Source organism: Micromesistius poutassou, assembly GCF_964030765.1.
Source record: "Micromesistius poutassou genome assembly, chromosome: 5".
Lineage (NCBI taxonomy): Eukaryota > Metazoa > Chordata > Actinopteri > Gadiformes > Gadidae > Micromesistius > Micromesistius poutassou.
Genome location: NC_140275.1, coordinates 5,123,679 through 5,142,937, shown reverse-complemented (window position 1 = coordinate 5,142,937; position 19,259 = coordinate 5,123,679). Strand labels below are relative to the sequence as shown.

The window sequence follows — 19,259 nt, the reverse complement described above, 5'->3', positions numbered from 1 at the left end:
ACACTACAAACTCTAACCTCACAAACCTAGTGTTGTATTATGGGCTTTTATATTAGGACTGGGTTTCTTTACATGGTTTCATTTTCACCTCCAGAGTCTTCACAGATTCATCCTGGTTTGGATGGCTATATGCAAAGTGATTATATTTGACCAACACACACAGATGGACCAGATCAATCTTTTTTTGTTTTGTTAATTCTTGTCCTTGTGTGCTGATCCCAGTGGACTCTAACATAAGCGCCCTGGTGTTAAGACCTCTTGATCACAGCCCACCCCCTCACCAGGTGACCAGGTGTCCCCTCTGAAAGGCGACATACTTGTATGTCCCTGTGTGTTGGTTCTGTCCTCAAATGGGCCATTTCACTGCTGTGGTTCCATTATGAAACTGGCCTTATTCCAATGAGATCACACATGTTGTGTTGATATGCACCGTCCACCACCGCTACACTCAGTGGACACCGTGTTCACATCAAGTATCTAAACTGCAGTACAGATGTACTCATTGGGATTCATTATGAGTTGCTGTAGGCACAATATAATTGCCAGGCAGTGAAAAGCAACCATGAATGCATTTGAATTCTGGCACAACAGACTTGCTGTATGTAATTACTGTCAGTGCCTCACCTATCAAAAAACTCCTAATTTATTTTGTTGCCTGGCAACAGCCTGCCACCCAAGGGTTCTGTTCTGAGTGCATCTGTTAAGAAAGAAAAAAACCCTGGCTGTCCCCATCAAGTGGAGAGCACAAGGGAGCAGACTCTGGAAGCGATGTTTAGTCAATGTTTAACCGGCTATAACGTTGTTCCTAGCATATCTGCTTCTTGTTGTTGTTATTTATGTATTCACTTCAATGAAGTGCTTTAATATATCCCTATTGATTCCACAGTCAACGTATTCTCTCATTGTTATCTGTTGCCTAGCGGGAGGGTTGGCTGTATTGTTGGGCTCATATGGTGACAACCAGGGACGTGCACAGGCGTTTTGAGGGGCAGGTGCCGAATTGTTGACGGGGGGGGGGGGGGGTTGGATCCCGGACGAGCGCTATTGCGGGCGCGATTGTTGATGGCGGGGGGGGGGGGGGGGGCGTTCGATTGCGGACGAGCACTATTGCGGGCGCGATTGTTGAAGAACACTCAGAGGGCACTTTTTAATACGAGGCAAAAAGGGCAGGGGCTCAAGCACCCCTAGGGCCCTATGTGTGCACGTGCCTGGTGACAACAGTACCTACTAGTCTGTGTGCCGGACAACAAGTCAACCACGGCGAGCACAACATAAGCTCATTAACAAGTCACATTAACACGACTAGCTAACAGAATGTGTAACACCACTAGCTTACACACACACACACACACACACACACACACACACACACACACACACACACACACACACACACACACACACACACACACACACACACACACACACACAAATACAAGTAGTCTGCCTTCAATGCTATTGGCCTAGCCTGCATGAATTATTGCATTATAACACAGAAAGAGGAAACGTAAACTCCATGGAGGCAGAACATGGGAGTTTACTGTGATTTTACTGTGTGTACTGTGAGCTAACTCTATACTGTGAGTTTACTGTGTATACTGTGTGTACTGTGAGCTAACTGTCTATACTGTGAGTTTACTGTGAGTTTACTGTGTATACTGTGAGTTTACTGTGTGTACTTTGAGTTAACTGTCTATACTGTGAGTTTACTGTGTGTACTGTGAGTTTACTGTGTGTACTGTGAATATCCTGTAACTGATTAGCTGACCTGGATCTCTAGTCTATTGCACATAAACCGGGTGTCCAGCTCCCTGACCTTTGAACTGTACATCACTAAAGTTTAATCTGCACACACTGTCGATTCAAAACATTCTCTAGACATAAGGTATTTTGTTGTTCTGTTGGTCTGTGCCTGGACCCCTCTGTGACATATCTGGTTTGTTTGTTATTATCATTATTATAATGAGTAGTAGTAGCAACAGCAGCAGTACTATATAATTCAGCCCTGTAGTGAAGGTGAAAGTACTTCTGTTACAACGGCTTTGGTCTGTTTTTCCTTTTCTACGGTGGTTATCCTCCTGATGATTCTGTACGTTGTGTGAGTGTATATGTGTATGACTATGATGGTCTGACATCTATTCTGAATGTAAACGTGCACTACGTCCATAGTCCACTGCTATTGGCTGCCAGAGTCAGCGGGTGAAGAGAATGGATATAGAAGATGTTCCATAAGGTTCTGTAATGCGGGACTACAGCTAAACTCTGTGTTCCCCTTTTGTTTCCCAGGCATCTGGTGTCGTCCGTGAAGGGGGGGACTTGCTACTTTCATCTGCTGCTGAAGGAGGAGGAGGATGAGCGACAGGAAGAGGAGGAGAGGAGGAGGAGCAGAGAGGAGCAGCTCAAAGCCATGGCCCGACCTCCCTGTGTGTCGTCAGACTCGGACGACGATTCAGACCGGTGAGGGAACATGATGATGAGGAAGTACGATATGATGCACCATCACCCTGTCACTGCCAGGGCCATGTATCAGCCAGACTTTGGTGATTTGCATCATGGTGCATGTGTCACGATGACATTTACTGCAAGCTATGAAGATATTACAAACACTGCAATGTATATACACCATCTATAAGACCATCTAACTAATGGTGCTTTATTGGTGCTGTAGGAGAGTGTGAATATAGTATTGGTGATCTGAGTGTGTAGAACTGGTTATGTTGTTTGGCATCTCACCAGGGACAAAAGAGCCACTGCGCCGCGACCTTTCACGCCTGTCCATCGCTCTCTGACCTCGCCGCTGATAAGCGAGGTGCCGCGGTGAGATTATATTTTATACTACCCACATCCTGCACATGCAGAGTACTTTATTTAGCCCAAGGGACATTTTTAACTGTCACCAAATCTCTGCTCAAAATAGAAAATTATAATAAAAATTGGAGATTAGAATTTAAATAGGTGCCTACCCTTTGGGGCCTTTTGAGAATAACTGGGCTATATAAATAACATTTACTTGACTGTCTATATTGGTATATAATACTGGTTATGCTTTTGAGAATGCTGCTGCAGAATGTATTAATCTGGTTTGTGTCCTATGTTTGCAAACGGGTTGTGAAATGCAGGAGCTTTTTCAGCTGTATATTTGAAACGTTAAAATGAATACATGAATAATGAACGGACGGATATAACTTTCATTAACCAGAATTTCAAACTAGAAGATTATGAAACAGCTGGCCTCGATAGTATCGCTGCATCAATCATTTTTCAGAAGTTTTTCAGTATTTTCAGTCTTGCTTCCAATTAATCTTTCATTGAGATCACTTGGTGGCTCTTTCCCAAGGATCAATCAAATGTTTACATCAATTCTTCTGACCCCAAAGCTTGAAACGACCACCTCTGTTCTGATGACAAAAGGTTGTCGTCTCTAGCAAAACCTGTGCAGCTCCCACACACACACCCACACATAGCCCCCCTCCGTCACACTCCCCCCTTTACACACAGACAGACGACATTGCAGAACACCTCAAACACCATCGGAGAACAAACGCATATGAACAGACAAACACAACGCTGACATTTCCAATGAATACATCTGAGAATTACAAATGTTTCCCATGCTTTCATTTTATCTGCTTTCCCATGAGAAAGGGACGCTTTGATGCTGGAGAGAGAAGTGCTTTAAAGGCGTCTTTTGTGACAGGAATACAGGTGTACCTGACAATGGGGCATACATACACCTGAAAGGGTTCTGTTTCCAAGAGAACGTACTTGTATGAATACCGTGCTATTTTTATGTAACACACACATTAGAGTGTCAGAAGAGAGAGAGAGCTATGGGTTTTGTGACAGATCGATCGCCAATCATATACATTTTGTCTATATATATATATATATAAAACGGGTGGCTTAAATCAAGCGATCTGATTGGTTCCCAACTGTTGTATATTGAGCGTATACACACAGCTATGACGCCTGTTCAGTTTACAGAGTTCAGTATCACTCCGCGCCTAACTCTAACTGTTGTTTATGTATATATAAAAGCGATAGCATAGTTCACTGAAGCCTAAAAAACATGTTGATTGCTGGAGAGGGTGGAAATGTTGTAAAGCAATAGGCACACGGTCGGCAATTTAGCCTACTATCGAGTTCGAGTGAACTCGATAGAAGGCTAAATTGCCGGCGAACCAAGCTACCGTCTTTAGCCAAGCCTTCTCTCTGAAGGACGCTCTGAAGGACGTGTGTTGCATAGCAACCGCCGTACACTTTGCCGGCAGCCAGGAGGGACTACTTTTTTGTATTTGTTAAAAAAAATGCTTTTCCGACTTTCTAGCTTTTTCAAAATTGAGGGTGTCTATGACTTTCATTTCGCTATACTTACGTAACCGTTTTATAAAAGCAATAGATCACTTCAGTCAGTGGTATACGTTCATTATACCACAGTTAAGGGGGTCGCCGTCCCTCCGCTGCGCGTCGGGACGGACAACGCCCCTTAACTGGTATAATGACCAGTTAAGGGGCATGTCGTGCCTGTCGTGATCTATTGCTTAAATATACTGTATGTCTTGACAATTCTCAGGACCTATGTTTAATTGATGGAATATATATGTTGGTCACCTACACAAAACACCTAGATATAAATAAGTGCTGTACGTGTTTAAGTATAAGTATGTGTTGTATTCCGATTGTTATCCGACAAAGTTGTTCCCTTCACAATAAAGGTCCTGTTCCCCTTATGAGGTCACTAGACAATTTGCTTCCAGCTCCGAAGCTCTTACATTGACAGCGGACAGATACTAATCAAGGGCACTATCCCTCGGCCACACAAAGAGATGTGTTAGTAAGGAGAAGGAAAGTAGTGAGAGAGCGGACCACAGCCGGGGTGGGACATATGGTGGCTCACACGGAGGCTCCAGGCCGGAAGCGTCGCTCTGACGGACAGGCAGAGAGCGTAAGTGTCACCAGAAGCTGTGGGACAGATAGATTCTGCCCAACAAGACGTTTTTTCATTGTTGATCTTTTCCCTGCAAAGTCTTGTGGTGATTAATGACCCGTAAACTGAACCTGGGTGGACCTGGGTGGGCCGTGTGCCAGATCACACTGCACAAAACACAAGTCTGTATGTAGTTCAATAGTCCTTGGAGAAGTAAAGCAGAGAAATAACACCAAGTTTATCCCAGACAACTTGCACTACTATACAATCTAAGGCTTAAGACTTAAACAAGCACCCTACAGTGATATATACCTTTACCATTCAAACAAACTCATTCCTGCCTTTGGAGTGTCATTGGAAATCAAACCAGTTTGTTGCGTCACGTGGAGGACGGAGCCGCCCTGATGAACATGCCCATCGAGTCAGAGATGATGGGCCGCCCCGGCCGCACTAGGAAAGGGACTGCCCAGGACTCGGGCGCCTTGTGGATCTTTGGTAGAAGATAAAACAGGCGTTCGCGTGGAGTGTCTGGACCGTCTAAATATATTTTCTGTCTATGTGTGATTATGTATTTACGTTTATGGAGATCAGTAAATATATTGCAAATTTGTTGTTGTGTGGCCAATTGGAGCAAATCCTGTATGGGTCTGTAATGTAATGTATTCCCTATTCCCTGTGTGCTTCTAATGGCGCATTTCCACCAGAGGGTGCGGGTCGGTTCAGTCTGCAAAGGTGCAGCACGGTCGTGTTTCCACCGCCAAAAGTGAGCGTGACCCGGACTGAGCCGCATTGAGCCGTACTCGTCTCACAGTACTGCTCCGTTCAGGTACCGAGACGCCTGAAAGGGTGCCGGCAAGTTTGAGCTACACACGCCGTCCGTTGATTGGTCGACAGAACCGTCCCTTCCGTGTGACAGGGGGATAACAAACAAACACAGTACCCGCGAACGGCGAAAGCTTAGTTTATTGAAGAAAGTGTTGCGCAAAAGTTTGCCGTCCTTCTTGGAGGTCCTGCATTGTTGCTCTTTGTTCACTGTGCGCGTTCTTCTTATTCCTTGGATTTATTAGCAGGCTACACTGTGTCGGGCTGCTTTGAGATCACGATGCTTACGTAGCTGCCGTGACTGTCGCCGTCCGGCTTAAACCTCGCCCTAGTACTGTCGGCTTAAACTCCGCCCTACCATAAGGGTACTGTCGGCGGTGGAAACGCGAGCCACAACTGAGCTGGGCTATACCGCACCCTCACTACTCGGCTGAGGCATGCGGGGTCCGAAGAGTACCCGCCAGTGGAAATGTGCCATAAGAGATATTGTTGTGTATCTAAGATGACTATTTTGGACCCTTTGTCAGTGGCTTTAATAACTATGTGTTTGTAATTACGCAGGTGTCTTAAGTGCCGTATATTCTTGTTCCCACGAGGCTGGGAGTTTGACCTTTGACCTCTGCACAGGGAGGTCATCTACCGCCAGCTGTGCTGCCTCACCTGGCTCCTGGAGGCGCTGAGACCCGACCGCTCGGGCCCCGTCGGGCCCGTCACCTCCTGCTGGGACCTGAGGTAAGGTCAGGGTCAAAGTTTGTCAGATCCACGAGTATCGTCTTGGAATATTATCTTAATTCAATGTTATAATGACGACATGTTAATTTATATACATTTAGATATTAGACTGTATTTTTTATATTACTATTAACATGATTATATTTAGGACTATTATATTTAGGACTATTTAGAGTTTTTTTCTGTTGTTCTTCATTCTGATTTGAGGCTGGTTCCTTTCCCCATACGAGGCAACATGAGGTGTTTGTGTTTGGGGAAGCCAATGGTTTTCAGCATCAGCAAACGGAAGGCATGTTTTAATAATGAGGATAATGAAGCACCACAATTAATTCACATGAGTGTCTTCTCCTTAGTCCTCCACCTAGAGGTGAATTAAGAACCGGATCTTGACCCCTTTGTTCCCACCCCCTCCCCCCATACAGTATGGGATTTCAGTTTGTGTTGATCAAGGTATTGAACGATCATTTATGTTTATATGTATGAGCAGGAGAATGGAGAACCATGAAGGCATGGTGCTGTATAGGGGTTTCAGAGCCTCTCCAGGCTCTGTGAGGGAGATAAAGTACAAGCCTGTATGTGCTGGGATAGTGGGGGTACAGTTTGATGGAGTCTCTGAAATGAGAGAAAAGAGATTACGATCCTCCATCTTGGAGCTCTCAAGGTATTAAGCTCTCCTGATATTGGGCTTTCACGGCGTCCCGCTGAGGAAGATAAATAGTAATTACAGGCTCAGCAGCTGTGTGGCGTTCACAAACCAACGTGTGTACACCTTGTGGACACCTTGTGGTCGGCAGTACCACCGTGAGTTATGTCCTCCTCAGCGGGACTTCATTAGAACCTCTCCTCCACTCTACTCCTCCAGGTGTCCTTTTGCTTTTCATTCCTTTTCCACTTCTTCTCCACCATTATCATAAATCTCTGGTGCGACACTTTTATTTTCCTTCGCCCCTGCCTCCATTTCATTCTTATTATTATTCTCTTTGTCTAAGAGGGCAATAGAGGGTACTTGGAGCAAACTGATTTTAAAGCTCTGCTTCTGTAGGCGTCAGCAGACAGCGGAGAGGACCAACGACTTCATAAAGTCAAGACGAGGCCCCGAAGCGCTCACTGGGCCCCTGGTAGAACACACGGCGGCATATTACCACACGCCACGCGTTGCCCCTGAATTACTAACGCGGGAGACGGATAGCCAAGGGGTCGTCCCCCCTGGTTTGAATCAAATCTCCCCCAGAAAGGATTTGGACTGTGAGGGGCTGTTCTGTTGAGGGGCTGTTGGGGTTCTGTTGAGGTTCTGTTGAGGTTCTGTTGGGGTTCTTTTAAGGTTTGGGGGGATTTCTTTATTGATCCTCTGGAAAATTATTGCTGTTAAAATAGTTCAGCTCAAGATATTAGAAAATAAATACTTATTCAAGCAAAAAAAAAAGTACAATTATAATGTCATTATAGTGCATATGTAAAACAAATATGTAGGAAGTATTGCTACATCTACACAAAAAGTGTATGAAAAATAGATATATACAAAGAAACATGCACATACTTGAATAAAGAGTGCATCTAGAAAGCTACATAATTATACATTATTAGGCACGCACTGATACAGAACCCACACGGCGCTGTTTTCCTCAGACAGCCCGAGCGAGCGAGCACCCCCCCCAGGGCCGCGCTGAGAGAGAGAGCCGTCCACACCAAGTGGGAGCGTTTTGTCTCAGCGTCTAAGGTACACCGCCTACACCCCATACACCACCCACCACCGCCGCACCACCACACAGATCACACCCCCACACCGTCCACAGAGACCACACCACCCATACAGAACACACCGCCCTACCACTCACACCCACCTCACCCACCAGACAACAGCCTCTACTCTGTCAGAAGACTCCCTGGAGGTCAGGTACATCCATGCAAGTAAAACATGCAAAGAACATGGGTTACACAGTGCAAACAGTGCGTTCATAGCCTGTAAATTATCGTTAACCTCTCTCTCTCGCTCGCTCGCTCTCGTGTGTGTGTGAGTGATGGCAGCTTGTGGCAGTAGAGGACATGGAGAGCTGCTTGAGTGTTGTGTCTGATGGGAGAGTCAGGAACACTTACAGTCCTCTGAGACAGGGAGAGGAGCAGGAGGGTGAAAATCTCAGTCTCATTACTCGTGTTTCTCAGAAGATGTGTGTGGTGTGTGCATAATGTGCAAATAATCACTGAAAGCTGCAAATAAACGCTTAGTACCAACAGCTCACACACCCAGCACAGCGCAGGCGCCCGCTAAAACAACATCAAATATGTATGAGCAACCTGTCTGCCTTCCCTACAGCTCCCCAGCACCGCGCCCAGACCCCCCCGCTGGTCCTCCAGCCGTCTCCACCTCCTTCAGCCGTCCTCCCCCCTCAGCCTGGCCTCCTCCGCTCCCCCTGCCCCCATGCTGAGCAGCAGCCTGTCGTCCCTGGGCCCCGGGGGGCAGGAGCCGGCGGCCCCCAGGCCCCGCGCGGAACTGTCAAGAGGAGCAGCAAGGGAGGAGGGGGGGGAGGAGGAAGAGGAGGAGGAGGAGGAAGTGGTTCCTGTCTCCAGGTGTAAGTTACATTTACGTCCTCACGCCCTAAAGGAGGGTTTGACATAATGTCAACATTCCAGGCGGGCTTCTTTGTGCGTTCCCGCCATAAGAAGAAGAAAAGTAATGGCTGGTTGGTGATTCTACAACGTTTGATCGGGTTAAACGGCCAAAACGGTAACTTTTATGGGACTTCAGGTCACATGATGGAACCCCTCATGCAGAGTAATTAATCAGGTTTGCTTTGGGACTCAGAACAGGGTGGTGTGGTGTAGTGTGGTGTAGTGTAGTATGGTGTAGTATGGTGTAGTGTGGTGGGCCAGTGAATATTTGTTGGGAAAGCAGACAAATGGAAGTGTCATCTTTGCAGTCGCTAGGCAACTCTGAACCAATCATCTGGCCAGCCGCCATAGCCGACCTGTGAAGAATATCATGCAGTGATCATTAATGAATCCACGTCCAGTTTAAGACTCCAACAGGAACACTAACAACCCCCCTCCCGCATCTCCTTCTCTCTGATTGGACAACAAATAATTGCCTCATTTTACATTTTATGCTTGCAGACACGGGTTGGTGTTAAACGTGGCGCCGCGAGCCCCGTTGAATGAGATGTGTTCTCCTAGGCCCGCTAAGTGGGCTGTTGGTCGGGACTGACACGCTGCTGTAACTATATAGGAAACTATTGCATGGGACTATAAACCTTCCTTAGGGAAATTAAAATGAAGAATAGTGGCAGCAAACACAACTATAAAAACTAATTGTCAGAGTATTACTGAAAGAAATTAGCTGTAGAAAGACAAAATTGTTTGTTTCTTAGATATTACTTTAGTTGGAACTATTGCAATCTGGAGAGATTGATGTGATCTGTTAAGTTAACTGAAAGAAAGAGCCAGATAGGAAGTGAACTGAGGAGGTCTTAACATGTGGTGCAAGAAGCACCTTGTGAAAACATCCATCAATCTCCATGAGATCCTTACTGCCACTGTGCCTTCTGGAGCTCAACCACAGCACATATAAGCTGTGTGTGTTTATGTGTGTGTATGTCCATACATCATCATGGAAAAGCGTGGAGCGCATGCTTCTCTGTCTCACCATAATCCTCATAAATCAGAACAAATCACATTTTCAGTGTGATGGATGTCAGCTCATGAGGCGTTCTGGGAACACACTCAGACCATGTTGGAATCAACTCTTCTTCAGGTGATGAGAGATCCACTTCAGGTCTAACTCTGAGGTGTCTACACAGACCTTTCTACATAGGACCCTAGTGTCTCTCTTTGAGGACAGACATGTTGTTGTTGTGGTGGCAAGGATCAGAGGACAGCAGAGCGATGATGGTAGAGGATGAGGTGTCATCCGCACATACAAACTCACTCACACATACATAGTCACTCACTCACTCACTCACTCACTCAAACATACATAGTCACTCACTCACATACATACACTCCCTCAAACATACATAGTCACTCACATACATACACTTACTCACTCACTCACTCACTCACTCAAACATACATAGTCACTCACATACATACACTTACTCACTCACTCACTCACTCAAACATACATAGTCACTCACATACATACACTCACTCACTCACTCACTCACTCACTCAAACATACATAGTCACTCACTCACTCACATACAGTCAGTTAAACATACTGTACATACAGTAACTCACTTACACATACAGTCACTCACTTACTCACTTTCTCACACATACACACACTCACAATTAAACATACACACTTACACACTTACACACACACACACACACACACACACACACACACACACTATGGGACTTTGGGAGTCTTGAAAAGCACAATATAAATGCATTGAATTATTTTGGATTATTATTAGTTGATGTTATAAATCACATCTTTATCCGACAATTGACACATCCTCGTCCCGGCTGCCATGTTAAACATAAAGAGAATGAACAGCAACAGTTCCAGTCGGCAGCTTCCCAGACTACTATGTGAACACCAGGCTGTGCTGTCAGATGTTGACCCAGAGTACAGCCTGGTGTATACGGTGCTGAGGGAGGTGTGGCGTATAGACGCTAGGCGTGGCAGGCTGGTGTATACGGTACTGAGGGGGGTGTGGCCTATAGACGCTCGGTGTGGCGTTCAGTGCGGCGGTAGCACCCTCGTCCTGTTCAGCTCAGCACTCGGTACGCATCGGAGACAACTGTCTGCTGGCGTGTGTATACATACATGTACGGACTAACACACACACAGGGACACACGCTCACACACACTCACACACAAACACCCACACACACACACACACACACACACACACACACACAGACCCCTAAGGATACAAACCATGCCACCTGGCAGGTTTAAAATGGAAGATCAAACTGGACGGGCAGTGGGATGAAACACTACTCAGCTGGCCACTGACCTCGCCTCCTGGCTCCCAGAATGCTCTCTGGTCTCTCTCTCTCTCTCTCTCTCTCTCTCTCTCTCTCTCTCTCTCTCTCTCTCTCTCTCTCTCTCTCTCTCTCTCTCTCTCTCTCTGTGTGTGTCTCTCTCTCCCTGTGTCTCTCTCTCTCTCTCTCTCTCTGCCTCTCTGTCTCTCTGCTTCTCTGTCTCTCTGCCTCTTTGTCTATCTCTGCCTCTCTCTCTTTCTGTCTCTCTCTCTGCCTCTCTCTCTGCCTCTCTCGGTCTCTTTCTCTCAATTTTTAATTAAAAGGGGCTTTATTGGCAAATAAAAACAATATATAGTAGTAGATATACTCTATATGTTTGCTTTTGTTACACAAAACTAATATAATATATATACAGTAAGTTAAGATAGCCAAAAATAAAAATAAAAATACTAATATATTAACTGTTAACACTGCAACCCTTTCCTCTTATTATTGTTTGTATGTATTATGTGTTTGAAGGTATCTGTTGTATTTACAGTATGTCTATGTACAGAGGCTACACAGATGATTGACAGTCTAGGGTGGTATTCCATTGGACGTCCTTTGCCTCAGCTCACAGCTAACAGCTCACACATATTTCACACACAGCTGTTTTTGCACAATGCAATACTGTCTCTGTCTCTCTGTGTGTCTAATAATTAGGTTTATATTCCCTAAATGTTTTTTTTCCGGTAGTAAAGATGGCTAATCCGAAGTGTTCATTTGGGATAATTAAAATTAAAGCCCTAGTGCTCATCTAAAACCAGCCGATTTGCAAAAGTTATAATTCTGTGTTTGGTTGTTATTTTCTCCCTGCCTTGATATACAAGCCAATCCTTATATATTTATTTCCTGCATTGTTTCTCATATTCACCAAACTGTGATGAATTGATCACAGCTCCTGCAATGTGACTAATTAAGGCCAGGATTTCGCATCCTAATCTTCAGCTCTCCATTACAAATATATTGTCAGGATTTACTTTATGTAAGTTATACAATTACATATATATTGCCTATCGATGTAACGTTAGCAACGCCTTAATCAGGTTAAAGAAGATTGGAACGGATTATGTTTGCTGACCTCAGAGATTCTTAAATACATGTCAGTGGTCTCTTTCAGATTTTGCAGAGAACAAGTCATGTTATTCAACAACAACCTATTCAACATTGCAATGTTAAGCTTATTTTCAAATATCTATCAAAAATCATAGAATATGTTTATTCAAAATACACGTTACCATGTGCTTCAACATGCTATGAGCAGATGAATCTAACGCAGTTTGTGTTCGACTTGTTTGTACTGTACTGCCGTTTAACCAGCAGGGGGCGCCATCGGATCGCTATAAAACCGGAGCAAGGCCATATTTCAAGTGACCACGGTGTAGCTGGGTGTCAAATTTATTTCAAGATTTGACTTTATTTAGCATAGACCAACACCTTGACACACAATAACCATCAAAATAATGAATACCATGATCAATACATTTCTTCTTCTCCTGTAGTTCTCCGCAGGCTGCTGGACGCGGTCCGTCAGAGTGTCAGGAAGGAACTCTACGGCTCTCAGAGCAGCCCGCCCTCTAACAGGCAAGCTGGTGCTGTTTCCAGGCAAGCTAGCCTGCTAGCTCCATGACTGTAAACACCACAATAGAACAGCATGTTCCACTACATTCTCTAACTAAAGGGCCTGCTGTCCGGGCCTCTGTGACCTAAATCCTTACATTCCAATGTTCCTACTAGCAGGCTGCTCCCGTCATATTCTCGCTAGGGCTTATTTTCAGGCCTTCTTATGGTTTCCTTGTTGTAAATCATGATGTGACTCAGACGGCGTCACAGAGCGAGACAGTAGGAAAACATTTCATTCCTAGGTCAACAACATCGCTAGCAGGCATAAAGACTACAGTCCCCAGCACTATTCTCTGGGAAATAAGTGCCTCTCTTTCAGCAACCAGCCAGACAACATTCTGTTCTCCGTCTACGCACTCGGCCTGTGACCCAGTGTGTACCTCACTTGATAAAGGAAGAGTTCCAGTCTCACTGGTTCTTCCTTACGTATACCGTCACTCCTGCTTTGAACATCCCATGTACACACGCCCATATGCGTGTGTAATTCTAGGCCTGTCATCTCTGATGCATGGTGTCTGTTACTGTTCGGCAGCACCGGCCTCCTCAGCCATGTTATCACAAGTTGGTGATCTCCAAATGTTATCATTACATTGGGAATAACGTATTTGTATATATATATATATATATATATATATATATATTGGTGTACGTTTCTATTAAACTGTGTCTAACGGACACATACAGACAGACAGGGTGTGGAATAGGTAGGATAAGAAAGATGAAGCGAACAGTGTTAAGGACTCTTTATGGTCCCACGTTCACGCAACGCAATGACCGTGCAGACGCTTCGACGCAGTCGTGAACCTTTATGGCTCTGCGTCGGGTTTTAGTGAGCGGACCAATCACAGCCCTTGCAGCTGCGTTGCCTCAATGGAAGGTTACAATTTTTGGGAGGTGCTCGTCAGGCCCTTGTGGCGGAGGCAAGGAGGGTCCGCAAGGACGTAAGGGGTCCGTAACCCCCTTGCGTTGCGTGAACGTGGGACCAGAGCCCTTTAGTCTGCTGTGCTAGCTGTTGTTTTTATCTCAAGGTTATCATGACATGAAACAGTAAAGAAACATGACCTATAAAAACTAAGATGTGAGCTATGGACGCTACACCCACCATGGAGTCCAGCTTGCCGCACAGACACAGCATGTAACATAATGTCTGTCCACTAGCATGGTGTCGTCCCGGGACCCCCCGCAGGCGGCAGGCGGCCCTGCAGCCCACTCAGAGACCAACCAGGCAGACAGCCCCCGCCCCACAAGGTACAACACGCCACAACGCTTTCACTGTCTACCATAGATATACACACCTGTAGCACTATCGAATGAAATACACCACGGTTAAACTAAATGTTTTTACGTACTCAGCTGGTTTTGACATTCCCTCAACACAGCTGTCCTGCCAGCTGCGCCCAGACCCAGACTGGCAGCAGGTCCCAGACTGGCAGCAGGTCCCAGACTGGCAGCAGGTCCCAGACTGGCAGCAGGTCCCAGACTGGCAGCAGGTCCCAGGTCAGCAGCAGGTCCCAGACTGGCAGCAGGTCCCAGACTGGCAGCAGGTCCCAGATCAGCAGCAGGTCCCAGGTCAGCAGCAGCTCTCAGGTCAGCATTCAGTCGTCCATGGTGGCTGATCTGAGAGCAGCCCAGGACAAAAGGCTCAGAGAGACGGCCCAGAGCTACGCTGACGTCTTGGACCAAACCGCCAGGTCAGGAATCCCACGCGCACACAAGCTCACAAGCGCGCACACACACACACACACACACACACACACACACACACACACACACACACACACACACACACACGCACACACGCACACGCGTACACGCACACACACACAGAGGGGTCTCATTGTTGTATCATTGTTGTTGGCGTTGTCTTCAGATCCACTGTATCTATCCAAACGTTTGGATCCATGAAATACATAAAACGTTGTATTCTGTTCACCATTATAAAACACATACAGAAGAACCAGAAATATAGAAGCATATTTTATTTTGCTTCAGATCAGAGGAAATATTGATGCACAAAATGAAACCCTGTGTGTCTCTGACACCTGTTGGGAAGAACCACATCTTGTGTTTCTGCTGTCTTCTTCACTTCTTTCACATTCAAACTGGTTGAAACCGCCGGAGGTTCCACATGTGTTGGCCTCTTTCGTTTTCAAAGTCAGCATGAAATGAGGGCATGAAGGGTTTAAATCCTTGTTTGGCTGAAATCTTCACCAAAATAATGAAGTGAATCCACTAGATGTGTTCTGCTTTGGTGGATGTGGATCTCTGAACTCCTTCACACTGACCCGACCGCACTTGAATCTCTTTTTATTCTATTACTGTCCATGTACTTTCCGCTGTAACTTCCCCTCTGGTGTTAATAAAGTACACTTTGTCATTCTGTGTGTTCTGACGCCTGACTGGACGTCACTAGACTGCAGGAAGTGGAACTGTAAACCACGGCCAGAGGGTTTTCCCTCCACTTCAACTAGACCAATGATCCTCCTGTTTCCAGGGAGCGGTTGAACAGTGGCCTCCAGAAGTACCGGGCCCTGGATCACTCCACTGGTCCCAGACTCCTCCCTGCTCATGTAACCTGCCCCCTAGTAACCACGGTGTACTCCCCGGAGACGGGGGCCAGAGACTTCGAACCGAACAACAAAATAAACAATATGTGGTACGCAGCCTGCTGAAGACAATGAGCTAGGAATGGTGTGTGTGTGTGTGCGCGTGTGTGTGTGTGCGTGTGTGTGTGTGCCAGTTTGCAGCCATATGATTGCCCATGCGGCATACATATGTATTTGAATACATACGTTGGGGAAACATATGTGTTTGACAACTAAAATACAAATAAATATGAATCAAACAAATACACCCCTTGTGCTGTTGTGTGTATTACACCTGCAGGTATGACCAGATATGTGTGTGTGTGTGTGTGTGGCCAGGCTCTCCAGCCTGTTGAGTCGGCTGCCGGTGGAGGTGTGCAGGGAGCGGGATGTGAGCAGGGTGCTGCAGAGGCTGAGCGTTCTGGCTGGAGAGGAGCGTGCCAGGGTCCGACCGCATCACCTAGTCAAGGTGTTGGGGGGGCTGCAGCCGTGGGAGCTCTGTCTGCCAGACCTGTGTGTGGCCATCGAGGTACGGCTACTGGTTCCCATGGAAACATACACACACACGCACACATTAATACCACTACAGGGTTTTTGTTTTTCATGAAACAAACCTGCTTGCTTTATTTGGAGTGGTACTAGCTACAGCAAATGCTGTATTTATTTTAGAATGTTATTTCATTTACCGGAAACTGTGCTAAATATCAGAAATGTTGTGGGCTAACCTGGAATTAGCTTAGTTAACTCAGTTGAAGTTGTGACAGCTGGTCTATCAGAGGTTCAGTCACTGGGCTGCTCTCTCCTGAAGGTGAAAGCGTTTGATGACTTCTTCCTCTGCGTCGACAGCAGCCTACAGCCTGAGCTTTGTTCTCAGGCGGTGCCGGTCTCTCTGAACATGTCCCCACCGGCTCCTGTGAGGAACATTCCTCACAGGAGGTAATCACAGGAAGCCCTCAGATGGAGCGTCTTTACAGCTGTCGAGATCTGTACCGGCGGTGGAACAAGAAGAGAAGAGGGACTGGAGTTTGACTTCCTCTCTCTCTCTCTCTCTCGCTCTCTCTCTCTGTGCGTGTCTGTGTGGTTTTGTTTTTGTGTGTTCATGTGTATGCATTTCACAGAACGACCTCTTCCTCTGAAACAGGGGGTGGTAGCTGTGTGTATGTTTGTTTCTGTGTGTCACTTCCTATGTCTTTAAAAAGACATAGGAAAAAATTACCTCCCCCTCTCTCAGTGCGTTTATATGACACTCAAGAAAGTCAAATTATTGGGTTAGCCCAACTATGATTGGATTACTAAGATGCATGTATACACCTTAGTCGAGCTAAAATCTAATCGAATTGGGTTTCTCATAGTCGAATTAAGACCCCTAGATAATTCGACGGGGAATGGCGTATACGGACGGGCGGCAGAGGGGCCACTCCGGCGAGAGAAAAATGTTTTCAGTAGACAGCTGTCAACTCACTTCGGGTCTGCGATTTATTTTAAAAGCTGGCGCAGAAGATGGAGGAAGCCGGTGTCGTGCCAATGTAGTTACCCCCTATAAGAAGTGTATCATCATCAACATGCATTCAGTACACACTACACTTCGATTTCACTCAAGGCTTAATTAAAAGTACATGTTTTTCTAAATGTTTCAACAAGGTTGTAAAATAACTACGATCTTTATTCATTCATTGCGCCGTGGCCAAACTGACGGGGGTATTCTCTGATATTATGAATCTTACAGACTGCGTCGGGTTCTCCGACTCTCGGGTACTTCCACAACAAGTAAAGACTCGTAGTGGGGTTTATCTCGCCCACGGAGGAAAAAAGGAATTGGGGGAAATTAACTTTGGCTTTGACTCTCTGAAGTCCAGATTGAAACGAACATGGAGGAGAAAGCGATGTTTCAGCAGACAGCCGTCAGTTCACTTCGGGTCCATATCATTTCTCCAACGCTCCATTGTTCCGACCTCTCGTTATGCAGACTCCTCCACCGGCAGAGCAGCCAGAGGAGTCCGCATACGACCAAGAGGTCAGAACAATGGAGCGTCGGAGCAGAGAAATGATATGGACCCGAAGTGAACTGACAGCTCTCTACTGAAAACATCTTTCTCGAATGCCGCCTGAGTTTGTTGTTGCTGGTGACGTAAAGAGGTCAACCGGTGGCTCCATTACCACTAGTTGAAATGGGTACAGCGCCACCTATCGTACCGGGGAATGACATGCTTCGGCCAATGAATTGATTTACTCACCGCCATGTATACTCGGACAATTGCAGTTGTCCAATTGAGGAGCATAGTCGAACTATGGCTTTAATCGGATTAAGCTGTGCATTTAATCTCTCTCTCTCTCTCTCTCTCTCTCTCTCTCTCTCTCTCTCTCTCTCTCTCTCTCTCACCAGATCGTCAGGGAGAACGTTGTCCAGATGCCGAGGAAGGAGTACGACGCCTGGCTGTGCTCAAGGGTAAATCTGCCTTCACAGTTCCTGCATTCCTCCACAGGCAGCAGATGACCTCGCCCTCTCCCCTCCCCCACCCATCTCTCGTGGTGGGGGAGGGGATAGGGGAGGACTCGAGGCAAACTAACAGAAACTAACAGCACAAATGATCATGGGAAATCTTGTGAAAGGGAGAGGGTTCACTTAATGGGTTGGGTTCACTTAATGCAAATGAATGTAAAATGTTGGTTGTCCATTATGGTGTTGAGGGCCGTCTGATTGGTTAGTCCCATTCCCCTATTTTTGTGATTAAATCCCTTCCTGTACTTTTTGCTATGGAACCGCCCCCTCCGATATTCAAACCAAGGCAACGCCATTGATTTACAAACACGTCTCTCACACATAAACACACAGACCAACGAGTCATGGAGATAGGGGGCTGCTTCATGGAGGCCATGGGGGCATGTCTGTGTTCTGATCTCCTTGTCTTCCACCTCCATCGGAGTGTGTGTGTATCCATGGGGGAGACGTACCTTCAGGTCATGTTAACCCACATGCCGTTTCAAAATCACTCCCCCCTTCAACATGACATCACACAGACGCACATACACACAAGTTTCTCCCCCCTTCAACATGAAGGGGGGAGATATGTGGATAAAAGCTACTCCTAAATTACTACTATTACTATGTAACATCAATGTAGTAATTTGTTTATAAATGTAATTATGATAGTTGGCTTAAATTGTTGACTCATCTCCATAGTAAAAAAATAATCCCAACCAGAAAGTGAAATCATATCTCCAAAATTAAATGTGAAAACTAAACCGAAATGACTAGAACATGAATTTAACATTTTGTATGAAAATGTTTCATGTTAACGTTGAAGTATCATATGTTGTTGTACAGTGTGGACCGCTGCAATTAACTGACAATGTGTGTGATTTTGGTGTGACTGAATTTGAGTTTGAACCTTTTTTCTATTTGTAGTTAATCATTATGTAATTCAGGGTGTATGAAATAGCTCTGATTAATAAACGCCATTGTGCCCAAACAATTTGACCAGAGGTAAATTGTTGCTGCTCGACCTCAACAGAGAACTTTGTAGTTCTCCTTATCCGCTTATATATATATATAAGCTTATAAGCTGTTTCCATTTGAGACGAACAGGGTGGGGGCTGTGTGT

General features: G+C 45.8%; 1 protein-coding gene across 3 annotated transcripts; it reads left to right on the top strand.

Moving 5' to 3' along the window:
- Positions 1 to 1,912: 1,912 nt before the first annotated feature.
- Positions 1,913 to 19,059, top strand: LOC311343581 (coiled-coil domain-containing protein 60-like). 3 transcript variants are annotated; one of them, XM_084468470.1, is made up of 12 exons: positions 1,913 to 1,936; positions 2,287 to 2,457; positions 2,737 to 2,817; positions 6,377 to 6,481; positions 8,108 to 8,198; positions 8,793 to 9,048; positions 12,952 to 13,033; positions 14,231 to 14,320; positions 14,452 to 14,763; positions 15,567 to 15,728; positions 15,997 to 16,186; positions 18,041 to 19,059. In XM_084468470.1, exons 2-12 carry the CDS (start codon positions 2,408 to 2,410, stop codon positions 18,149 to 18,151), a joined length of 1,530 nt encoding a protein of 509 aa, XP_084324596.1. In that variant the 5' UTR covers positions 1,913 to 1,936; positions 2,287 to 2,407; the 3' UTR covers positions 18,152 to 19,059. The 3 variants fall into 3 exon arrangements, with proteins under 3 accessions (XP_084324596.1, XP_084324597.1, XP_084324598.1); XM_084468471.1 differs by lacking the exon at positions 2,737 to 2,817; XM_084468472.1 differs by lacking the exons at positions 15,997 to 16,186; positions 18,041 to 19,059 and having other exon boundaries at positions 15,486 to 15,709.
- Positions 19,060 to 19,259: the final 200 nt, after the last annotated feature.

Excerpts from the sequence above, each read along its gene's own strand:
- LOC311343581 (XM_084468470.1), top strand. The coding sequence starts at position 2,408 with ATGGCCCGACCTCCCTGTGTGTCGTCAGACTCGGACGACGATTCAGAC. Across the intron at positions 6,482-8,107 it reads ACCTCCTGCTGGGACCTGAG|ACAGCCCGAGCGAGCGAGCA; the intron begins GTAAGGTCAGGG and ends TGTTTTCCTCAG. Across the intron at positions 16,187-18,040 it reads ACCTGTGTGTGGCCATCGAG|ATCGTCAGGGAGAACGTTGT; the intron begins GTACGGCTACTG and ends CTCTCTCACCAG.